This window comes from Pituophis catenifer, unplaced genomic scaffold (genome assembly GCF_029215685.1).
Source record: "Pituophis catenifer annectens isolate HBS135680 unplaced genomic scaffold, rPitCat1.0.hap2 SCAF_3, whole genome shotgun sequence".
Classification (NCBI taxonomy): domain Eukaryota; kingdom Metazoa; phylum Chordata; class Lepidosauria; order Squamata; family Colubridae; genus Pituophis; species Pituophis catenifer.
In genome coordinates this window covers 152586853-152612403 of record NW_027256883.1, presented here as the reverse complement: position 1 = coordinate 152612403, position 25551 = coordinate 152586853, and the positions used below count along the sequence as shown (strand labels likewise).

General features: G+C 39.9%; 1 protein-coding gene across 1 annotated transcript; it reads right to left on the bottom strand.

The window, feature by feature from the left end:
* Window positions 1–770: 770 nt before the first annotated feature.
* NDC1 (NDC1 transmembrane nucleoporin) lies at window positions 771–25491 on the bottom strand. Its single transcript, XM_070939533.1, has 18 exons — window positions 25459–25491; window positions 23179–23299; window positions 22527–22628; window positions 21397–21577; window positions 20358–20496; window positions 17882–17990; window positions 16782–16833; window positions 15705–15837; window positions 15338–15430; window positions 14900–14981; window positions 13996–14154; window positions 11843–12100; window positions 11610–11728; window positions 10675–10725; window positions 10286–10349; window positions 4142–4242; window positions 2422–2582; window positions 771–1023 (listed from the first exon to the last, which is right to left on the bottom strand). The coding sequence occupies exons 1-18, from the start codon at window positions 25489–25491 to the stop codon at window positions 960–962; spliced, it is 2022 nt and encodes a 673-aa protein (XP_070795634.1). The 3' UTR covers window positions 771–959.
* Window positions 25492–25551: the final 60 nt, after the last annotated feature.

Sequence of the window (25551 nt, the reverse complement as noted above, 5' to 3'; positions counted from 1 at the left end):
TTGAACAGAACTAAAGCAAAGATTAAGGGAACAGCAAAAAACATATGGCACTCATTGTTGAAATTGATGGAAACATTATATGTCATTGTGATGTGCTAGACGGATGCATATTATTGAAGACAAAGAAAAGCCAAATTCCCAGAGATGTTATTTAAGCAACCCCATGAAAAAAGTTCCTAAGATTTCAATAAAGTATAACAAGTATAGAACGGAATTAGACATCAGATTGTTCTTTTGGGTACAATATGTTTTAGACAGTTGATTCTGATAGAAGCACAAGAAAACTTAAGACTATGCCAATCTATAAAGTCCAGAAATCTAACTCGCAGAGCTCTTCTCTATTCTGATTCCCCCCCAAAATTTATTAGATTTACGATTTTAGAGTCTTCAATCAACACAGTCAATGATGTCCATGTTCTGAGGAATTATGTGGGTTGCTTTCCCTTCTTCTCAGAAGGGTCTTTGATTTAAGATCATGTAAAAATCTCATCTGGAGACCAATTTTGCAGTAACCTGTCTCTACCCGATGCCATAAACTATGGAAGCCTATTTTATCTGTATGCACTTGGCAACTGGATGACAATCAGATCTGTGTGAGTTTATTTATTCTCAACAGTTACCAACACAAACTAAATCATAGAGGACAAAGAGCTCCAAGAAGTATATTAAAGCAGCCATACATAAATCAAAATATTATTCAATTAGTCCAAAGTGTATTTAGTTTAAATATCTTTTTATTATACAAAATATCAGAGTAAAACAATCCAAAAGTTTAAAAAATACATGTATATGTATTACAAAATACATACACATCAACATAAGAGTTGCCAAAAAAAAAGGGGGGGGGAGTACATATTTGAGAAGCCAGTGTGATAGATCAAGTCACTTTAATTTTGTTTTGACCTGAGATTGCTGCACTGTTATTATCCATCTCCAATAGTATGTGCAGTTTGGCGTCTCTATTCCTTGAACTCCAAGAACTGCTGCAGCCTTTTCTTATGTTCTGAAGACACTTGCACTGCACTAAAATGAGAGAGAGAGATCAGAAAACATATTTTGTAAAACTTGTTCCAAGATGCATTAAAATACACACTATAAAAAGTTGTGATGACCTCCTGGAACATTTTTCTAAATAACTTTGGCTGAAGAAAAGGGCTCTGAAATAAAAAAATTAAGAAAGCAAATTCAGATGTGAATTATTTCCTCCAATCCTGACACCGGAATGGGACTTTATGGCTCCTACCCTTGGCTGTGCCTGCTTCTCCGCCAGGGTTCTGCCTCTGGGCATTTACCTCTAGCTTTTCTCCTCGGCTGACACGCCCCTAGCTGTTCGCCCTAGTCAATGGGCCATGGCCCCTCTGTCCCACATGCTTTAGCACAGCCCATTCTTTCAGGGGGGGCGTGGCTCATTGGCCAGGGCAAACAACTAGGGGCGTGTCAGCCGAGGAGAAAAGCTAGAAGTGAATGCGCGGAGGTGGAACCCTGGCAGAGAAGCAGGCGCAGCCAAGGGTAGGAGCCGAAAAGTCCTAGACCCCCTGACATGTCTTTAGCCCTATTCAGACATTTGTTAAGAGCACATGTCTGAAGAGCTCCTGCCTCCAGAGGGCAGCCTCTAGAAAACCTGCCTTACCGGCTCTACTCCAGTCTTTCCACACTGAACACAAGGATCTGAAGCATGTTAAATTGAATGTACTTAAGCTCACCCCAAACTGTTTTCAATGCAAGATCAAAGGAAGCATAGACTATTTTTTACCTACTTTTTTTTAGATAGGTAAAACAGGCTTAGTTGCTGCAGCTGTTCTTTTACTACTTATTTAATTGATATAACAATGCATTACATTTCGTTGTGATGTTCTAAAGGTGCTTTTTCCAAAAGGCAACTGGCCTTTCTTACTTTTTTTTCTTTTTATATTCTTTGCAGCCATCCAGTTATATTCAGAAGAGAAATACATCCTTCTATTCCCCACCAGTTAGAATTGAAGAAGCTTTTTGGATGAAAAGTGAAATGTTTTCAAAGGAGGAAAAAAAACAAAGAAAAAAAGGCCAACTGCCTTTTGGAAAAAGCTCTTTGGAATAACCATGACCTGGATCAAGGGTCTCCAACCTTGGCAACTTTAAGACTTGTAGACTTCAACTCCCAGAATTCCTCAGCCAAGAAAGCTGGGAGGATTTCTGGGAGTTGAAGTCCACAAGTCTTAAAGTTGCCAAGATTGGAGACCCCTGACCTGGATGACTGAGAATCTCCATAGACATTTCAATGTGATGATTAAAATTCATCTTTTCTTCAGGAGCTCAAGGTAATGTAGACAGTGTTCCTCCCATATTTCCCAATAACCATCCATCATGTTTTTCATTCATCCAAAATATGCTTTAAAACATTAGGAAATGAATACTAACATAGTTTAGAACCTTCAAACTCACTTTAAATGTTCTCCAAAGGTGGTGGTTATCCGATAGATTGCAGTTTTTAGTGATGATCTCAAAGCAAATCGAAGGGTCTTGTAGGAAGTGTCTGCAAGATTTCCTGAAGTTTTGGGAGGTTTGCTGGAAACATGAGGAAGTTTGAAGTGTTTGTCCATAACCTAGAATGAAAAAAAAATCCAATAAAGAAACATACTGACAACATTTATAGGCTTATGTAAAAAAAACTATATACTGCTAAAACTCTTGTCTGTTTGTAACCTTCAATTAGCCAAAATAGGACAATATAGAGCAGATGTCAAACTCGTGGTGTGACGTTGCTGTCATGTGACATATCGCAATGTTTTTCCCTTTCGCAGAGCTGGGATGGATGCGGCCTGCGTGTGATGCATACAGCCTGCAGGCTGCCAGTTTGACACCCCTGCTATAGGGCAATTATTTTTTAATCAACGTACTTCAAATGTGCTAATTTAAAGAATGTGTACAAAATCAGAGATTCATTACTTCTATGGAACTGAATTTCAAAGGCTTTCAGGCCACTTGTATTTGCAAACTTTTGGCGGCTGCAGGGCCACCACACTCAGCCACATTATCATTATTTCTGATACTCCCTGCCAGTTTCCCACAAGCAAAGTCAATGGGGAAGCCGGCAGGAAGTCAGAAGTCACTCCTGCTCCCAGTGGTTTTTGCCCATATGTTGTCGTTCTATTTCTCTGTTTGGATAAAAATGTATCTCTGAAAGATGACCCAACACATCATGGGTCATTTAGTAAATACCAAATGCTCATCAAACGTACTAAAACAATTCAGAAATCAGAAAGATCAAGGTTCTAAACATAACCAACGTAATTCAATTCTATAAAAAAAACAGTATTTCCCTTATGAGAAAATGTTAAATATGTTAAGCCATGCTTTAACTATAGTTCACTAAATAAGCCAGTCAATCAACCACATTGTTCATGCTAAGTCATAGTCTACAAACAGTAATTATCAATCAATCATGATTTACAAATTTCAAGGGCTACATATCTACTAACCCAAAATTTAATGAACCACATGATCCCTTACTGCAACATGCAATCACGGAGAAAATCATGCCCAGAAAAATAACTACGCTAATGCAAGTTTAATAATTTAGATATTTTTTTTGTGGCTGTGCAAGTTCTTTCCATGTCTTCTCCAATGCAAACCAACTGCGGTAAAACCTAAATGATGAAAATGCTAGTATCAACTTTGGAGTCTAAGCCCCATGAAGAATAGAATTACCTGTATCAATCAAAATGCTGTTCTGAACAATACTGTTTAAACAACTAATTCAAGACTTCCAGACGATAAAATTCTTAAACAGAAGAACGGGTCACGCATGCTTTGCATTCAAAGGTGAAAAAATTGTTTCAGAAAGTATGAGGACAGGAAGAAAGCACTTATCTGCAGCTCCTTAAATCAAATACGAATCCTCCAGGGAATATACAATAGCTGTAGCTATGTGATTCAAAAAAAAAAAAAAAAAAAATACAGCTGTTTTAAGGTGCTGCAGAAGTAGTGCTACAGTCATACCCTTAAAAGCACCTTTTTGATTTTAGTCTAACCAATATACCCTCTTTAACCATAGGAAAAACATTTAATAGACTTTAAAAGAAACAGCAAATTAAATCATTTTTTCTAGTAGTATGTTATGGCTTCATATTTCTTTTCTGTGAAAAGAATTAAGGCTCCTTACCTCCTGAAGAGTTAGCAAAGTGCTCAGAATTGCTGGCAGTGTCGTCTGAACAACACCATACCTATCTTCAGTAAACGAGGCTGCTACAAGATGTGATAAACCTTCCAAAAAAAAAAAAAAAGAGTAATTTTTAATTCCAACCGGTCAAATATCATGAAATTTAAGATTGCAGTGTTTTGTCATGGGACTCTCAATTTACAAAACCTTGATTTTCATTTTCACCAATCTTCCTTTCCAACAATGTAAAACCAGCCTCCTCTTGGACAGCCGCCGGATTCCTAAATCTCAACTCTCTGACTTTCCCAGCCAACATGGTCATTGCGAGAATTCTGGGCGTTGAAGTACGTGTACACTAACAAGAAACATTTCAGGTACTGTAACAAATCAATATGCTCAAAATATGCACAACTGATGTTGTCTCTCCTATGTACCCTCAGGAAAAATATATCGATCCTCTCCTCAGGACTCCAGAGAACAGAGATAAGGAAGCTTGGAGGCCTTTCCACTACCCCAAAGGCTAATGTATTCTCCTCAACCTCTGGAAAAATTTGAAGCCCAACTCTGCCAAAGCCCAATTAGAAAAAAAAATCCCTCCTCCCTAATCATGAAACTGATAAGAAATTTTGGATCAGCAGAGTAGAGATTCTTCCTCCGACTCATACATAGAGGAAAAGGCCACTGCCATGAACTACTGAGACGCTTTCCCTCCTTAGCCACTGTCGTGAGAGGACAGTGGAGCTTGGCAGCCTGACCATGGACTGGAATTTTCCCTACGCTTATAACATCAGTGGTCCCCCACCCTTGGACTGTTTCCCCTGATAGCTATATGTACTCGGTGTCGGAACTCCTCGCCCTGCGAGATTCTCCCCTCTCGCAGATTTGGCCCCCCACATTATCGAGGGCCTATCTCGATGACGGACTTTGGAGTCCGGAGAGATGGCATGGAGCAAGGAAGAATTTATGGGGCTTTTTAGGGAAATTTTTAAAGATTTTAAGGGGTTCTGGGGGAGGGGGTTGTAATTATTCTTTTAAAGATATTGGGAAGACGACTAGGGCGGATTGGGGGGGAAATCCACCAGGGTCAGAGCCGTGCCCGGCACAGGGTAACGATCCGGGGGGCACCGGACGAGGGATTGGGAAAGGGATGGGGGACGATATCTATGAGGGCTGTACCATCGGCACGGTGAATGGGAGGGGCAGATATGGCGGGAGCTGGGGACCACATCAGGTGCTGGGGGCTCGCACTTGCTGTCTGAGAGCAATTGCTTGCCCCGGTCCCCAAGGCTCTGCTCGGATACTAGGTGGCTTAGATACTCAGGAGCTGGGCCTTCGGCTGATGCTGTGCAATGCCAGGTCCGTGGTCAATAAGGCCCCCCTCATCCACGATCTTATACAAGAGGGAGGAGCGGACCTGGCGGGTATTACGGAGACCTGGTTGGGCCCGGAGGGTGGCGTCCCTCTGGTTGAAATGTGCCCACCAGGCTTCAGAGCATTCCATCAGCCGAGGGCTCAGGGGAGGGGCGGGGGGGGTGGCGGTTATTATTAACGAGGATCTGGGTCCGAGGGAGACCACTGTGCCTCAGATAGCCGGATGTGAGTCCCTCCTTGTGAGGTGGGGCCGTGGGGTTCAGATGGGCTTGTTGCTTACGTACCTGGCTCCCTGCCGCGTGGCAACAGCCCTACCTGAGCTACTCGACGTGATAGCCACGGTGGCAGTAGATACACCCAGGCTTTTAGTCATGGGTGATTTCAACTTGCCATCCGTCGGTGAAACGTCTGAGGTGGCTCGGGAGTTCATGGCTTCCATGACGGCCATGGACCTGACCCAGTTAGTTCATGGCCCTACTCACAGGGGAGGTCACACTCTGGATCTGATTTTTGTCTCTGGCCAGTGGTTGAGTGGTCTTGTTATAGGGGATATAGACATGGAACCCTTGTCATGGTCTGACCACTCACTCCTTCGCCTAGATCTTCGAACCGCGACCCCTCGCCGCAGGGAGGCGGATCCAATTAGATGGATCCGCCCCAGGCGCCTGATGGATCCTGATAGGTTCCAGACGGAGCTTGGGCCATTTCCTGAGGATCTAGCACATGACTTGGCCGAGGACCTGGTAGCCGCCTGGGATCGGGCGGCTGGTGGGGCCTTGGACCGAGTTGTGCCTTTGCGGCCTCTGACCCGATGCCGATCCCGTGCGGCTCCTTGGTTTACTGAGGAGCTGAGGGAAATGAAGCGCCGGAAAAGACGCCTGGAGAGCGGTTGGAGGGCCAGTCTCGCTGAATCTGATCGAACACTGGTAAGGTCGCATATTAAGGCCTACCTAGTGGCGATAGAGACGGCAAAGTCTAACTACTTTTCCGCCTCTATTGCGTCATCAGGGAATCGTCCGGCCGCCCTGTTTAGGGTGACCCGCGCCCTGCTCCATCCGGGAGTGCGGGAGGATCCCTTAGAAGGCAGGGCGGAGGATTTCGGACAATACCTGTATGACAAAATCGCCCAGATCCGGGGGGATTTGGACTCTGACTGGGTAGATCAGGGCAGGGTGACGAGGAATAGTCTTGAGAATGTTATCTGGGAGGAGTTTGATGCTGTGACTCCTGATGATGTGGACAGGATTTTGGGGAGACTTAGTGCGGCCACATGTTTACTGGACCCGTGTCCCTCCTGGTTGGTACTGGCTTCCCGGGAGGTTACACGAGGCTGGCTCCAGGGTGTTATCAACGCTTCGTTGAGTGAGGGTTACTTCCCCACCGCCTTGAAAGAGGCGGTGGTGAGGCCTCTCCTCAAGAAGCCATCCCTGGATCCGGCAATATTGGCCAACTATCGTCCTGTCTCCAACCTTCGCTTTATGGCGAAGGTTGTTGAGAGTGTGGTCGCACGACAGTTTCCGCAATTCCTGGAGGAAACATCTTATCTAGATCCGTTCCAGTCGGGTTTCAGGTCTGGGCACAGCACAGAAACGGCATTGGTCGCGTTGGTTGATGATCTCTGGAGGGCTCGGGACAGGGGTTGTTCCTCTGTTCTGGTCCTGTTAGACCTCTCAGCGGCTTTTGATACCATCGACCATGGTATCATGCTGCACCGGCTGGAAGAGTTGGGGGTGGGAGGCACCGTGTTGCGGTGGTTCTCCTCCTTTCTCTCCGACCGGTCGCAGTTTGTGTTGGCAGGGGGGCAGAGGTCGACCTCGAGGCCTCTCATTTGTGGAGTGCCGCAGGGATCGGTCCTCTCGCCTCTCCTGTTCAACATTTATGTGAAGCCGCTGGGTGAGATCATCCGTGGCTTTGGGGTGAGATACCACCAGTACGCTGATGACACCCAGCTGTACATCTCCACCCCAGGCCACCCCAACGATGCCCTTGAAGTGATGTCCCAGTGCCTGGAGGCTGTACGGATCTGGATGGGGAGGAACAGGCTCAGGCTCAACCCTTCCAAGACTGAGTGGCTGTGGCTCCCGGCATCCCGATATAGTCAGTTGACTCCATCACTGACTATTGGGGGCGAGTCATTGGCCCCCACAGAGAGGGCTCGCAATCTGGGAGTCCTCCTGGATATGCAGCTGTCCTTGGAGGAACATCTGACGGCTGTAACCAGGGGGACCTTTTGTCAGGTTCGCCTGATTCGCCAGTTGCGGCCCTTTCTTGATCGGGATTCCCTGTGCACAGTCACTCACGCCCTCGTCACCTCTCGCCTTGACTATTGCAACGCTCTCTACATGGGGCTCCCCTTGAGGAGCACCCGGAGGCTCCAGCTGGTCCAGAACGCAGCAGCGCGGGTAGTGACGGGAGCAGCATGGCGCTCCCATGTAACACCGCTCCTGCGCGAGCTGCACTGGCTCCCAGTTGTCTTCCGGGTGCGCTTCAAGGTGTTGGTTATCACCTTTAAAGCGCTCCATGGCATAGGGCCTAGCTATCTTCGAGACCGCCTGCTGCTACCAACGACCTCCCATCGACCCGTGCGCTCCCACAGAGAGGGCCTCCTCGGGGTGCCATCAGCCAGGCAATGTAGGCTGGTGACCCCCAGGGGGAGAGCCTTCTCTGTGGGGGCACCTACCCTCTGGAATCAGCTCCCCCCAGAGATAAGGAGAATCCAAGACCTCAGTGCCTTCCGTCGCGCCCTTAAAACCCATTTATTTAAACAAGCCGGGCTGGCTTAAGATGAAATTTTTAACTGTTTTTTTAAATGTTTTAAACGTTTTTAATTGGTAAATGAGTTTTAATTGGGCCAAATTTATATATCTTTTAATTGTTTTTAATATTTGTTCTGCATGTTTTTTAATCTGGCTGTACACCGCCCTGAGTCCTCAGGGAGAAGGGCGGTATAGAAATCCAATATAAAATAAAATAAAAATAAATAAAAGATTACTCAGACTCGATCATAGTCTGACATAGCTACCAGCATGGAATCCTCCAGCTGAATGCCCCACCCTAATTCTCCTTAAAAAGGACCTCAATCTTGCACCTAGCCATAAAAGTTGGCCAGAAATCAGGGTACATGGTGAGGAAGAGATATTTGGGATCTGCAGGAGCAGCTCAACAGGTGGAAAAGGCCAACAGCTACCTATGTAATCGACTTCAATACCTATAGCAAATTCAAGCAGATACAGCTGCCTATGGCAAGCAAGCAGCAGGTGTTAGAAAGAGCAGAAAGAGGTTCCAAATTCTTGGCCACTCCACCTCTAAAGAAAGCAAGATTTTTCAGGGCTTCTTTAATAAATTTTACTGAAGGTGTTCCAAATAAAGTTACAAAAATTTTAACAAGAAGTTGGAGATTTTTTTCACCTTCAATTTATTCAATTTATATCCAGGTTTCTAAGGGAGAGATTTTCTCAATCTCTTGTTCAAGGCTTTAATGAAAACTGTGTGGCAGCCATTCTTCATAACAATGGAAGATTCTCTGCCTGGTTAGATTGAAATGACTCCAAAATCAAAACACAATTTTTACAAACCCCTGGATAAGTAAAGTCCCAAAGACTGGGTAGACGAGCTATTTGCTGGAATAAATAGAGAAGGTTCTGCAGAAAAGCAATACCCTATATACTGATCTACCACCTGTATCCATAAGGGTCTAACCTAGTCTACCGAAAGCTGATCTGGGAAACAGGTAGCAGAAAAAAGTATTGCACCTTCTCAATAAAAACCCCAATGATAGGGTTAGGCCTTTCAGTCCTGTAGGGCAGGGGTCCCCAATCCCCGATCCATGGACCAACACCAGTCTGCGGCATACCAGAAATTGGGCCGTGCAAACAAGGAAAGCGCCATCTGTGGGATCCAGGCAGCATGTGAAACCACGTCCCCTCCGGGCCATGGAAAAACCTCTCTCCAAGGAACCGGTCCCTGGCACCCCAAAAGTTGTAGGGCATGTGTGTGTATCTTAAAAAGTCACCCAAAGATGAATCTGTGATATTCAATTACCTTAAAAAACAGAGCAAGTAACAGATGTATTTATTTATTGTTCATATTTCTATGCCGCCCACTCTCTGGGTGGCTTACAACAATCGACAGTATACTAAATAGCATATTGCCCCCAACAATCTGGCTCCTCATTTTACTCACCTTGGAAGGACGGAAGCCTGAGTCAACCTTCAGCTGGTGAGATTTGATCTGCTGATCTGCTGAACTAGCTGCAGTTCAGCACTCTAACCACTGCGCCACCTATAGAGCCGAGGTGGCGCAGTGGTTAGAGTGCAGCACTGCAGACTACTTCAGCTGACTGCTAGCTGCAGTTCAGCAGTTCAAATCTCACCAGCTCAACGTTGACTCAGCCTTCCATCCTTCCAAGGTGGGTAAAATGGGGACCCAGATTGTTGGGGGCAATATGCTGGCTCTGTAAACTGCTTAGAGAGAGCTGTAAAAGCACTATGAAGCGGTATATAAGTCTTAAGTGCTAAGTACTATATGGCAATGTGTTATTTATTTGGGAGAAGTTTCAGATATAAAGAGATTGTTCCTATTATTTTCTGATTTTTAAAATTTATTTTTAAAATCTTGTTTAGGGGTATGAGGAGGTTGGTGGTTCATTAAGCTTTTAATATGGTGTTTTACTGTTTCATTGTTTACTTTCTGTATTGTTTATTTTTTGTAATCTTCCTTCAAAATATAATACAATGAAAAATGTTTTTTTTTTTAAAAAATGAAGAGATTATTTACCTTCCAAAGCCCAAATATGCATTTGGGTATCCGAAAACAGGGCTTGGATTGATGCTTCAGGGTGCTGAAGGGTAAAATGTTTTGCAGATTAATCAATGAAGTTAGCTGCAGGTTTTAAATACTAATAGCAAATTTAATCATCAAGAGTACTGCTTAATGTTTTAATAGTTTCAATGTTCAACCCATTAATTCTAATATCCTTGCAAACCAAGTTGCTGATAAATTAAATCAATTATTAAAATTTAAATCAGTAGTTAAAATGTAACTTTCCAAAGTACCATTTCAAAAATCATTGTACAAAATTTTTGTTTAAGGATTAAAGAAAAGCATTAGTAAGAATACTTGCCTTCCTAAAAAGGCCAATCGTTGACTTACGCATGCAGTCTTACCTTGTTGAAAAAATACATTATCAGGACTCGTTTTGACAGGAAATTTTTGATCTGGAAGAAGAAGAAATCTATGAAGCACTAAAGAATATATGAAGTAGTTCAGAATAATATATAATTCCAGTTGTAAGCTTTAATCAAAACTTTTCTGCTATACAGGTAGTCCTCAACTTACAACAGTTCATTTAGTGACTGTTCAAAGTTACGACATCACTGGAAAAAGTGACTTATGACCATTTTTCAGTCTTATAACCATTGCAGCATCCCCCTGGTCACGTGATCAAAATTCAGCTGCTTGGCAACTGATTCATATTTATGACAATTGTGGTCTCCTGGGGTCATGTAATCACCTTTTATGACCTTCTGACAAGCAAAGTCAATGGGAAAGCCAAACTGTGTTACTAACTTAACAACTGCAGTGATTCACTTAACCCTGTGGCAAGAAAGGTCGTAAAACGGGGCAAAACTCACTTAACAAATATCTTACTTAGCAACAAAAGTTTTGGGCTCAATTGTGGTCGTAAGTCGAGGACTACCAGTATTGGGGTGGACAACAGGGAGCACAACTGGAATTCTAAGAGTATATAAAATCATTGCCTTAGATGTGCCTATTCTCAAAATTGGTAGCCTGAGGGACACTCAATTAAAAAATACATTTTTACCAAAACTTAAACTAGCTCCCTGGAGCTCTCTCTACCACCCTAGCTGCACCCATGCTATCAGTTATGTTCTGCAACATGGCCACCTTTAATTAAAATAATCTTTATAAAACGTCAGCTGAATCAAGGAGCTTTGTGCTAAGACAGATATTTGGGTATCTAGAAGCACCACTTTGCTTGATCCTGAGTCAATGGGGAAGCCAACAGGAGGTCACCAAGGACCATCTGTAAAGAAAATATACCGTGCAGATGAATGTATTGTTTGATTCGTGGTAATACCTGTTCTTTCTTGTTCTGTAACCACATATAGAAAGAACCTGTCTCTGCTGCTTCCTTAGCATCTTTTGCAACCACCATCACTGGGTGAGGTTCATCGGGGTAGCCTGTCAATTGCAGATCTGTAAGAAAAATCCATTCCATTTTTTAAAAAAGTTATTTCTTTAAAACAAAGTTCCTTAATAATTATCTTACTGGACGATCAAGATCAAAATTAACATAATAATATTTCCTACCTGAACTTGATGTCCATAGTTTTGGTCCTCTTCTCATAATATGGGGACTTTGGACAGATCCATGCCAAGGAGAGTTTAACTCCAACAGTCCAGGCTTATGACCCAAAAGGGAAGTATTAAAAGGTGATCCTAAATTGCTTCCAAGATCAGATGCAGGTGATGTTTTTAAGGGCAACAGAGACGATTTAACCAGGGAATGCATATGGGCTCGAGGAAATATGCTGGTCCTTGGCGTCTGAAATGAGCTTTCTTCAGGAGCTGCTCCAAGCAAGGAATCATATTTTAAAAAGCTACATTCAGGATGCCTTGCACCAACAAAATAAGTGGCAGCTGCTAACTTAGATGCAGCGAAAAACGGAGTTAATTCTTTTTGTAGCTTGTATGAAACACAAAAGAAAATTACTAGTACAATTTCCACTAAGAAAAGCAAGACTGCTGAGCTCTGAAGTGGCTGTGCTAAATCGATATTAAAATATTACTCTTCTCGGAATGGGCTTGATGAAACAAAAACGATTTTTTAAAGAAACATCTTACTACTATCCGATATTTTGCATTTCTAGAATCACATTTTGAAACAGATTGTGAAAGTAATTTAAATAGATATGTACGTATGACTTTATAGCAGCTGAAGTGATTATTATTAAATGGTACTGCAGAAAGGACATTTACAAAGATAGATAATCGGAGAGCGACTAAATATATTGTGGTTGACTTATCATGTTATCTGAACTCCGCCACTGTGGTTTATAAATCACAATTTATAGCTTAAGTTGGGCTTTTTCAACAAGCCATGGTTAAGACAAGCCATGACTTATGGAAAGATGTAAATTCAATCATGAATCTCCAAGTTACACCTGGAGATTATTTGGTATATTTTGATCATGAATAATGGCTGGCAATATAGATATTATATTGAGGGTGCAGCATAGAAATGAACAGGGTTTAAAAGATCAAAGTAGCTAGGAGCCTTTCAGTCTTGCGATCTTTGAAGATTATTTTAGGATGTTATCAGAAGGAAGAGGGCCCATTTATTTCAGGAATTTGAAAGTAGAATTGACAATGTGAAATTATTTCCATTTCAACTCTGACTCCCTCATCTAAAAAAGTGGCCCCAAATATTTCTTTTGAGCTGATTTGGGGTTATTGTGGACACTCAATAAGAATGAGAATATTCGCTCTCAAAAGTGTTAAATTCTCGAATTTGGAGGGAAAAAATCCAAAAAAACTAAAACATAGAATAACTGAAATTAGACTACTTGTATGCAAATCTCTGCAATGCAAGCTCTGAGAACTGCAAATGAGATGCTAAGGTGCCACATGTGGACTACAAGCTACAGGTTGTAGGATAAAAATTAAAGATCCATTCTTTAATTATACTTGTCATGGTTATCCTTGATAATGTGGGCTGAATAAACCCAATGTATTAGGACATAGACCACAGCAATGTAAATTGCCACAATGATATATCTGGGTACGTACGGGTAGCTCTCAACTTACAACCACAATTGGGACTGGAAAGTCATAGACTGAGGCACCACATGACTAGGCCTGATTTTACTACCGTTTTTATGGTGATTGTTAAGCAAATCATCTGGTTGTAGACGCAAACCATTCTCCTGAATGGGTACTTTCGCCAGAAACTGGCAAAAAAAAAATAAATAAATCACAAATTGTGGTCATGTGACTGTGGGGCAACCAGTCATACATGTCAGCTGGTTACCAAGTGTCCAAAATGTAGTTATGTGATCGCTGGGGGGAGAGGCGTGTCATGATTTCATTATGCCAATGAAACTATGCCAAGAAATTAAATCTAAAGCAGTTCATTAGCATGTTGCTTGTTATCAGACAAAAAAAGTTAAAATGCCAGTGAAACAGAAACCCACTCTGATCTTTTTCTCACACTTTCATGAATGCTACATTAGTATGCTAGCTAATTCTTTTCCTAATGCAGTTCTTTCCTGTCTGACAGACTTGGTGTGATTTAAAGGCTCAAAAAAATGCATGGCTAAGGCTACCAGATTTTGATTGTGCAAATCCAAATGACCACTAGATGGCAGCAAAGAAATATCTCTATCTTTTTGCTGCCACCTAGCAATCATCTAGATCTTGGCAACTCAGATTTGGTAGCCGTTGGATTAAACATTGTCCATTACCTGGAGAACTGAAGGACTGTGTCAAGTCTCCTGCAGATGGCTGTTTCAATCTTCCATTTGCAGCTGCAATCTCTTGTTGGATTATCAGCTTTTGTGTCAGATCACTTAGTAGGTTCAAACACTCCCCGCAAATTGAAGTCCAGCTGTATGGATGCCCGCCTGTCAGAGATACACAGAATGCCAATGAGTAACTATCACAATAACCTAAATAGTCCCTTCAATTCTGATTTTATAACAGATTTAGAGCAGAAAGAAAACCACCTATTTGACAAAAACATATTTTAGTAATACTAATAGAAATAATCATTTGTTGCAACAGCATCAATTAACAATGTGAGATAGTTTTCTAATCTAATATACATAACCAGACAAAATTTAATGGAGCAATGTGTGAAGTTCAGAATTTATATCCCCATACAATATAAACTTTTAATCAGGATTCTATTGCTTCTAAACTGTTAGGTTATCAGAATGAAGCCTACACATACTAGAATGTCAGAAGTGATATCCCGACATATATAGGTTTACTGACCAACAACAAATTAGGAAAAATATGCAAGATAATTATTCTAATTGCCATATTCTATTTTACACCTCTTTACATTCACCAATGGACAAAAAGTACAAATAATTTTCTTTTTAAGTCTTAAGATATTTTCTTAGTCAGTTTTCTTCTGACCATAAATACTTTGAATTCCCAAAAATACATGGTTTTCTAAAAATCTGTGTAAGTAATGTATAAGTAAATCTTATAAATAAATATTCATAATAAAAAGTTATGTCATGCTCACATCCAAATATCAAATGCAAACAAAACTCTTCAATTTAAATAAAAATCAATTTATTTCTCACTCTGTATTACTTCGCTTTTCATTTAACAAAACATCAGTAATTTTTCAAGTACCTGGTTGGCTGAGGCTAAAGACCTCTTGACGACGCACAGAAGAATATTGGGAAAGAAACATCAGGTCCTGTAAAGCCAAAAACTACAGAGAAATTGTTTTTAGAAATAGTGCAAAGCTGGCTTAATTTGCTTTCTATTTTCCAGAGTTGAACCATAATCATACAAAGTTTCTTTTAAAAAAAACTTTAAAAAGAACAATCAGAACATATGGTTAGATTCACAAATTGAATTAAGACAGAGTAGTTTGGCTTTGATAACAGACAAATCCCAATCTAGCTTCTGTAAGTAAGGGTAAGCCACAGCTAACTTGTGATTTTGACAATGGCAACCAATAATAAAAACTTGGTTTTGTTGCCAAATTCCCCTTGTATTATTTCTGTTATAATCACACATGTAATCATACCGATTGGCAGCCTCCATATCCAACCAGAGACATACCTTTAAAAGGGGTGGGGGGTTGCTGTTTAAGATTTTAGGTAAACACTGGTCTGCTTCTTCTGCAAAAGTTGGTTGGATAGGAAAGTGATGTGCCTGAAAATAGAAAACATATACTGCGGCTGATGCAAAAATAAGAAGCCATCTTTTATTGATATTACTTAGGGCATAATACTCATTTGTAAGCTTGTCAAAGTAGCAAGAATCAACAGATAAATGGGAATGTTAGTAATTCAATATAATGCAATGCAATGATGTTGACTTTATTATAACAGTAGTTGTATTAAACAGCGAGTTTTTGAAATGAAAGCTACTTTCATTTGAGAGCAGGGATAGTGTGTTTGGGTAGCAGAGGGCCTGTGGCACCCACCTCGGTTGAAAAAATTCTGAAGAGAAGCCATGCGATGTACCAAGTCATGAGTAGAAACAGACCACATAACCAGCTATGATACAGAAGAGACAAATCCAGGAGACCAGCCACCGTGTCCAGAAGAGGAAAATTGCTGAAAGACAAATAAACAAATAAAAATAAAGTTTATTTCCTTCCTACAATTTGATGGGTGTGATATGAATACATAAGCAATTTATCAAAAGCATAACTTTCTGAGCCCTAAACACAGTATAGCCAATCCTTGACTTACAACTGGTTGCTTAGCAACCATTCAAAGCTAGACCTCCCCAAGGGAACTTATAAACTAGTCCCCGTGGTCACGTGACTGAATTTTGGGCATTTGGCATATATGATGGTTTGCACAGTCACATGAATGCATATGACTTTTTTTTTTTTTTTTACTGAAAATTGGCACTTCCAATTTCTTGCAAAATCAGCCAATAGCAAACAATTGGTTCGCTTAAGAACTGTGGTGTTTAACAACCGCCATTGTAAAATCAGATTGGTCACATGAGTGATCTGCTTTACAACTGTCACGACTTATGACTATAGTGAGCAAGCTTCATTACAATCAAGTCGAGAACTACCTGTAAGTTATGTAAGTTAAAAAATTGAATAGTCAAAGATGTGTTTTGAGTAAGTTTGGGTGATGATTGCTTAATATATTGTTACTGTATTGATATCATTACCAATATTTTAGAATATGTATATGTTGTTTTTTAGGAAAATCTTTTTAAGGAATTTACTTATTAAATTCAAACAAATGTTTCACAAAAATAGCTTATAGCTCTATTGGATTAATGCTGTCACTTGCAAATATGTGTCCCTTGAAACCATTGTACAGAATCCTTTCAATTTACAGATACATTCTTGGAATATAATCCCTTCTTGGAAGCACTAAATCCTCACCAATAAAACATACTTAAAAAGCAAACTTTATCCTAAACTTCATCACAACCTGTGAACTTAACTGGAAGCACTTATATTGCTTTTTATAGTTTACAGAGTAGGGAAGATACAATTCACCATAAATACATGTTTATAGGTACTACTAACCTATCTGTATGAAGGTTCATTGTGGTCATTATCCATGTCCTTGGAATATAACCTGATAAATCATAAATAGGACAATCAACGGGTAACATCACAGGCATATATTGCTTTGATAAATTATGCAGAATTTTCAAACAAAAAATTATACTGCCAATACAAAACTCAAAGAATTTGTTTTTTAGTATACTGGTTTGGGTCCAAATTCAGTTAGAATAATCTGAGCACTATCAACAGGGCATGGTTGGTTGTAATAAACCTGTTACACTGATTTCAAAGTCTCATTATGTCAAGATCACAACCCAATATAAATACCTTCTTATATGTATAGACTGCTCCAGGTGTAGAGAACTGAATTTGAACCCTACAGAGAAAGACACATCTTCCTTCTGTGACATCTTAAGGGTGCTATCAATACTATCAAAATGCAAACAGAAGTATCAGTATGGAGGGGAGGAGAGAGCGATCCTGGTTTCTCAAGTAATTTCAGATCACCATTTATACAGACTCACATTTTACATTACTCACAACACACAAAGAAATGTTTCTTGCATCTTGTAGCAAAACATGTTTTTCTATGCTCTATTAACTTGGACTTCTGAAGTCATAGTAATAGACTTCATCTGGTTAAATTGCCGAAAACTAGCTGCTATACTTGGCGTAAATAATATCATCACACAGAACAATCTTGTTGTATTCCCCCAAATGGCCAGTTTTTCTAGGGAGCCAGAATATAATAGTCAAGGCAATCACACCCAGACTTGGGAGAACTACAGTAGGTTCAAGTCCATTTTCAATCATTAGCAGAATCAATCACTCTCTCATCCATCATTTCACAGGGTTGTTATGTGAGATACAATGAGAGGGTTGTTATGGACATAATCTTGAGCTTTTGAAAGAGGGCACCATATACAGTAAATGGGATAAATAGGATCCTCCCACATTTATATTGCCCATATGGATATACAGAGAAAAAAAAACAATTGCACAATAACTCCTCTTCCATTGATCCCAGGACCAAAAGTTAGATTCATCCTGCCTTAAAACCAACCTCTTTCTATCGTTTTGCAGAACAGGAAAGGAAGGGATAAAGAGGAAACTCTTACCAAAGAAGTAATAAGCAGCACAGAAGTTCCTAACCATATAAAACGACTCCACACAACTATGTTTGGCCAGCAGTGGAAGAGATCTTCTGAAGCGCAGATACTTGTATTGCTGAAAAAATTATATACACATATTTCTGAATGGAATATCATATTGAACGTGAAGACTTTTTCATGCTTTAAATTGGACAATCTTCTAATCCTGCCACATTACATTTATTGCCTGATAAAGTTTCAAGGTCAAGTTTTTATTTTTTCCTAATTTAATACAGTAAAATATTTATTAGCTAGGGGTAGGACTCTAATTTACACACTGCAGCTACACATCGATATACTTTTTATAGGTGCTTTATTGCTTTGTGACATATACCATGACAGGCACTCAGTACATGGAGATTGCACTAGTTGTATTTTGATAAAAGTCAATTTTTTTAAACATTTTGACAGTAAAACATAGGGATCCATGCTCCACCATAGTGTTCTGACCCAGCCATAGCAGAAACAAGAAACAGACTCCTTGTCACGAAAAACCCCTTTATTTACCTCTTGTGAATTAATTGCAGTCGCCCACCGAAAAATCCAGGCAGTAGTCCTTCACAGAGTTAACTGCAATACAGACCTTATCAATTCCTTGTGATAATTGCAAGGCCGTGAGCTCCCAGCCAAAAGGCTGCAAATTAAGTTCTGGCAAGCAGTCTTTGTGGCACAAAATACAATGAGCAAAATCTTCAGAAAAATGAATTGTTGTCTCCTACGACAACCACTCTCTTTTCCTTCTATTTATTCCCCAGCCAGAGAGGGGCCATTCAGCGTCCACATGTGCTTTGCTTCCCGACTTGACTCCTTGTCCTCCATTGCTCACCTCTTCTAACTGCTCTGCGCATACGTGCATCTGGAACAGGGCCCAGCTGTTCTTCCTCCTCACTCATATCAGCCTCCAAAGGCAGCTGCCTCTCCAGTGGCTAGGAAATGTCAGACGGCCCTGGCTCTATCTCTGCATCCGACGCAGAGCATCCATCAGAGCCTTCCCCAGACTCCAGCACTGGCCCAAATTCCCCCCCAACCTCCTCATTGTCTGAGTCTGCCGCCAGCTCTGCTGGTAGCTGGCAGGCCACAACAGATAGGTACATATAAAGTTAAAGCTATGCTAAGATCTTTCCTTCATCTAAGACACAAAGGTGTATTTTGCATATTTGCAGCATATTTGGTAGTGGAAATGATAAATATCAAGATATATTTGTCCAAGTTTAGAGTTCACTTCTGCCCCATATTACTGATCAGCCACTTTTCTCAACTATTGTACGTAGAACCACTTTTTCTCTACTTGAATTTTTAAACTGCACTAACTTTCTTGCCACTTCATGTGAATTCATGCAGCTGTATGTCTGGTTCCAAATTTTAAAAAAAGAACCTGATCACATCATATAACAGGTCTTCCATTTCTAGTTTTCCTGATGACTAAGCAGGTCTTCCAAAATAGATAAACCTGATCTAGACAAATTAGAATACTCATTTTTTTCAATGGGTAAAACAATTCTAAGAATGTGCAAAAAATACAAAGATTGAAATTCAAGGAAGCTGTTCAAATTCTAAACTTTTCTGATATAAGTCATAGACTAAGTAAAATAAACCAAATATATTTAACTCAGGTTAGATATAGATTTTCCCCATCAATCAATAAATTGCTAAAGTTGACCTGGAGAGTCATTATTGAGGGAAAATAAAGATACATATCAAATAAATAAATGCTCTTGCTAGCTATATACAAATACATAATGCTCTTGTTCTAACTTAACATGTACTTTTAGTCACTATTCTCTAGGTAACATACAAAGAGATTCTGCTATCTTCATAAGTTAATAATACATGAGTAAAATTAACTAATTTTGTTGTATACATGATGTACAATGACAATAAAGGCTATACTGTACTATAAAGTTGCATAACAATCCTATTGTTGTCTTAAGGTTGTAGCTGCTTTATACTTGCTTTTTCCATTATTGCATAGGGAATTAATTGGAGTGGCTTATACAGTAAATAATGAAAATAAATGATAACTCCCAAATAGCCAGTTGCAAAATTGTTTAACAATCCTGAGGACAGGTTTCACCAAAAAAAAAAAAAAGACAGAAAACATTTTGTTCTGGCTAACAAGTCACACATACATAAAATTGTCCTCATTAAATTGTATCTCCCTACATGCAACATTCCCAGCTTTCGTCCTAAGAGCTAAAACATCACAACAAGCCATTATATGATTTGATTATGTTGGTAATATGTGAATGTATCCTATAAAAGAAACCACAGCATAAAATCTCAGTGGGTTTATCCATCCTGCCAAAGCCAAGCCTGCACTGGCTTAGCCTAATGTGTGACTATTGTAAGTATTTTTTGAGGAAAGTTCATTCCCTGGACATATCCTGGCCACTATTGCAGATCAGATGTAAGGTCTTCGTACACTTGTATTTTATGAACTTACTTGTATGGCAGGAAATGGGAGGTAGTTCAAATTGTTGACAAGATATCGGAGACTGTAACTGTAACCCATAAAAGCTCCAAGGAGTAAAAGGAAGAGATGATATTCATTCAGGCATGTGTGAAGGGTAGCATCAGCAGCACTGCAGCAAAACAGCAATTTTAGTTTTTTTGCATGCAGTCACGCAGAATTTTATTCTTTGCTTCACTTTCAAAAATATAGTATCTGATTTTGCACTTTTTATAAAAGTTCTATTTGGAATGTTGCGAACTTCCAGATATGCTGAGATCAGAACTCCAGGAATTTCCATTCGATAAAGTTCAAAATCATCTGGAGATCATGAGAATGGAGAAGGTTGATTTAAATACAAGATGATTTGGTACTTTTGGAAGGGGTAGGAATCCTCTTTTTTGTAAACTAATTCCCCTTATTTTAAAAACAAAACAGCAAAATTTCACGCGAGTTCTTTCCCACAGCACAAGTGTCTTAGCATTATCCTACAGGGATGTACAAATGTTACAGGACTGTAATTAGCTGCAATGAAAATGGTTTTTTTTTTTCTCAATGATTAATGTCTCAGAAGCAAGAAACCTCAACGTAACTTCTACTCAAAGAAAATATTTCTGCTTATTGCTGCCAATGACTTCTTACAATAATTTAATCCTAAATAAGAAATTGGTCTGAACAAAATTATTTGTGTGATTTCCACACTTGAAATGGAGGGGGAGGAGGAGAAAAAGATCACTATTGGCCTTGTTTGTAAAACATACATGAATAACTAAGTCATTAAAGCAAAAAACATGATGTCCAAAACCAAAACCTGCATTCTCTCTTTGCAGAGGAAAGATTACAAACACACCCACCAGCCTGCTATGCCATCTACTACGGCTTGTCTGCTGCTGGCACACAAAGATCAGAGAACTGACCGGAGAAGATCCCTGAACGAGCCAAGATGTGTAAACAGTATTTTAAAATTTTTTGGTAATGCTGTTTTTATTCATTTTTACATGTTATATATAAACGGAAAGCTTCGGGATTATACCTTTCTGTAGTGGTAGCTGTGCAGGGCATGGACAAAAAGAGGAACTTCCCCTTGGTCATAACTGCAGCACACCAAGCCACCAGCATTCCCATCACAGCATGGGCAATGGAATGGATCACCTGCTGCGGGTGGATAATCTTGCTTATTAGGGCTAATCGGGAGCAGTGAATAGAAGGCACAACTGCAAAGTAAAGAAAACAACATTAACCATCTCCTCCTTAAACCACTCCCTTAGGTTTCCCTCCTATTGCATCATGTTCCAAACTACGGCATTCCAACCACCACCGTTTATTTTAATATTAGATAGCTCTTAATATGAAAGGTATTCATATTCAAACCATCCTGCCCATCAAATCACCTTCAGAGAAGTTTTTCAATGACAAAGGCCAGCTTTGTGAGAATTCTTAGATACTGATGATTCAAGGAACAATTAGGAGAATAACTCATGTGGGAATGCGATAGCCATGGTGTATGTGTAGACCAGTCTAGCTGGTTGGACACGTGTACGGAGCTTGGTAAAAGCGGGTTCAGCTAGATGATCACTGAAGGGCCCTATTCGTTCTCTCTTTGTTCATAATATTGTAGAACATAAACTGTGTAGCAATCCCTTTGAACTAACATTCCTGACAACTGAGGTACATCTCTGATAACGGGGTCCCTCGGTTGGCAGGTGATGGGATGCTGGGAACGAAGCCAAATATGATAACATAGCAAGAGTTAAGTTTTGTTTCTGCGTTAGGTATCGCTTTCCTAGAATTCATGTGATTTACTGTAATATGGTAGGATGTGAAAGTTATGTCCAGATATGGAGAAAATCCTTTGTATCACGGATGTAATATGAGAATGTATAGCTGTAATCATGCCTTCTGATACGCCCAATACCCTTGCTTAATAAAAGAGAGGTCTGGAGTCAGCTCGAGGCTCTCTCATCCCGAGAAACACTTGCCCTGTGTCTTCTCTAATCTGGACTCCTCATGGGAAGCCCGCCAGGATGATTGCAACAAACTCAATTTCTCTTTGGATTATAGAATAAGAGAGACCCCAAAATGAAGCTTAAAAGTACGGATATATTTAAGACACTAGTCAGGGCCAGGCGGTGCATCTTATTCGATATGGCTTCCAGTACTCACCTGCGTGAAACTGAACATTGAAGACATTTATTACCAGTATCACCACAGACAGCAGTAGTAGGCAAAAGATCACATAGGATGTATACAAATCATTGAAAGAATCTGGAACAGAAAAAGTGAATTCTTTTTGAGAAAGGACTATAAAGCAGCTGTAACTGGAACAACAGTTTAGGACCTATAAGTCTGAATAATGCCCTAAGAGTCTCTGTACTGAAGATATTACCTAGTTGGATAATGAAATGTCTATAAGAAAACAACCAAGCTCAGAGAGCACCAGAGATTCCATAGTTTCTAGCAAAATTCTCAACTCACTGTCCACGGTTGCATGTACAATCCACGCATGCAGGAGAAAATTTTAGCTGTCTTTCCCCGTATCTTAGTTTTTATCTAACTTTAGTAAAAGCTAAGAGCTGGCGAAAGGCAACTAAATTATTCTGGCAGTTTCTTTTAAGTTGACAAGATTTTGTCAGATGGCTTTTTTAATTAACTAAACCATTATAAACCATGATCAGAGATGTGACAATCTGAAATGCTGCATAAGCGTTATCAACATAATAAGTACAAAGCAGTGTGATTAAAATACAACGAAGTACTATGCAGCAGTATTATTCTGCAGCATAATTATCCAACATTGGGTACATTTTGTACATACCTGTGATCCACTGAACAGGATGGAAGAGGTCAATACTGGTAATGCTGATGAACACTGCCACACACAGAGGAAGCAATAGCACAGACCAAGCAATGCTTGCTGCTGCTCTCCATCTTAAGATCTAGAGTGGGGAAAATGCACTTTGTTTCCATAAATCAACACACAAATTCCCAAATAACTTTAGATCAAACATTTACAATTCTGATAGTTGCAGAAAGATAAACATGACGTTTAAAAATAACAATTCTGGCCACATATGGCCGAATATACTCTGTTTTATATAAAATATGTCACTTAAATCCAAACTGAGATCACAGTGGAATAACTTAAATAGTTTTTAACCTGAGATTATTATAGGTCACCAAAACAAGGGGTTAATTTGAAATTAACCTAATCCCATTCCTCTAGCATCCAGGAATGGGAATTGGAGGCAGAAACAGGGAAAAATAGCGCAATTTCAGCGTAATCATTTCTTTCTTTAGTTTTTTTTTAAAAACTCATCTACCATGTTTCCCCGAAAATAAAACCCTGTCTTATATTTTTTTTGAACCCTGAAATAAGCGCTTGGCCTTATTGCCATGCGCTCAAAAGCCTGATTGGGGTTATTATCAGGGGATGTCTTATTTGGGGGAATTTGCAAAATAGTTTAAGTTTACTGGCCAAGGGGCCAGCAAACAAGGGGGCCCCTCAGCTTACTCCATTAAAAACCTTTGTTTCATATCAAACTAGATGCAGTATGGTGCACGAATGCACATCCCTAAAATACATTACAAGTGGCAAATTCACTAAAATCATCCAGAGGATGTGGGAAAGAGGGCACTTTTATAATCATAAAATTTCAATCTTGGAAGTCAGTGATCTCTGAATCTAGATAGGCAGAGTGAAGCACACAGGAAAGAGAGTTATGAAAAATTCTGGTTCTGATTCTAAAGCTCCATTCAGACAGTTGAATGTTTACAATTCAAATTCCGGTAAACTTTGTTAGCACATGGGGTTATTGTCTAAGCAGTTCTCAAAGGCATGTACAGTTGTCAATCCACAAAAGATCTGTATTTGTCCACCACAGGAAAACCAGGCCAATTGTATTTAAAACAGATATAACACACTTGGACAGCATTTTATTTAAAAGCACTATCTACTATAATGAAAAGGATGGGGAAAGAGGGCTCAGTCCATCACTTTTATTGAGACTGGTTACATTTAACTCTTTCTCTTCCTGACCTGCTAGCTAGCCTGATCATTGATGCCCTTTATGTGTGTGTAATTTACTTTGGGATTATTTTGGAGGATATTTTAATTATCTTATTAGAGATAAGCTTTTTCAGTTGCAGAACTGAACAATTATTGCATACTGATATAAAGCATGCAAATGCAGTATTGGCCTTACTGAGTATGAATGGGATAAAAATATAATTAAATATGCCACAATCCTTAGCCTTCAGATTCCCAACTTCCTGTTTTTCAGATGTGTTAGTATTTCTATGATTCTCAACCAACTTTGCCAAAGATTGATTGGGACTTTTGAAAGTTGTAATTCCTAAACATCTGGGTGGCACTAGATTGGGAAAGACTACAAGTTATTTTCCTTTTAAAGTCATGAGCAGCAGAATCTCCATTTCCCATGCTCAATTCCCTAAAAGGAGAAATCTTCCAGTACTAGCAATTCAGCAAAATTTCATTAGTCTATCCCCATCTCCTGACAAGATTACAAAAAAAAAAAAAAAAAAGCTTCAGGATCTAACATACTGGTTGGTTTCATACATAAACTTAGTGATAAAGTTATGGTTTATTTTAGTTGTTGAATGAAAGACAATGTTGGCTTCACAAAAGAATACGAAGCCATATTTTGTAAATCACAATTACTGGATTTGCACATGTTTACATGCAAAACAACTGCCTTATGGCTTAGCTTCCCACTGCGAATCCAGCCACTGAAACCTGCTGACAGCATTACGGCTCCTTTCTTCGTTAAAAGCAAAAGATCTGCCAGTGGCAATTTCAGGATTTTTCATGGAGGGGAAAAAAAATAGAAAATTAATATTTTAAAAAGCGTGGCATCTTTATATTTTCATATCTATGTTGAGTCATTTGCAGGCGCATGTTGACATGAATCCCCCAAAATGCATATAGTAATTCCAGATTCTCGTGCGAGAAAGCAAGTATCCTTTACAGACTTTTGTATCACGAATCATTTATTCATCGCAGTCACGAATATGTCGATAACCAGCGTGCACGCTTAGTCTTTAGGCGCGTTTAATACGAGCGTGGAATTATACATACACTGAGCTGTTCCCGCGTTGAAACATCTCCCATCGTGCAAAAAGGCAGTGAACGGTATCGGTTCCCGGATGTACTCCCAGCAACCACCGCTCT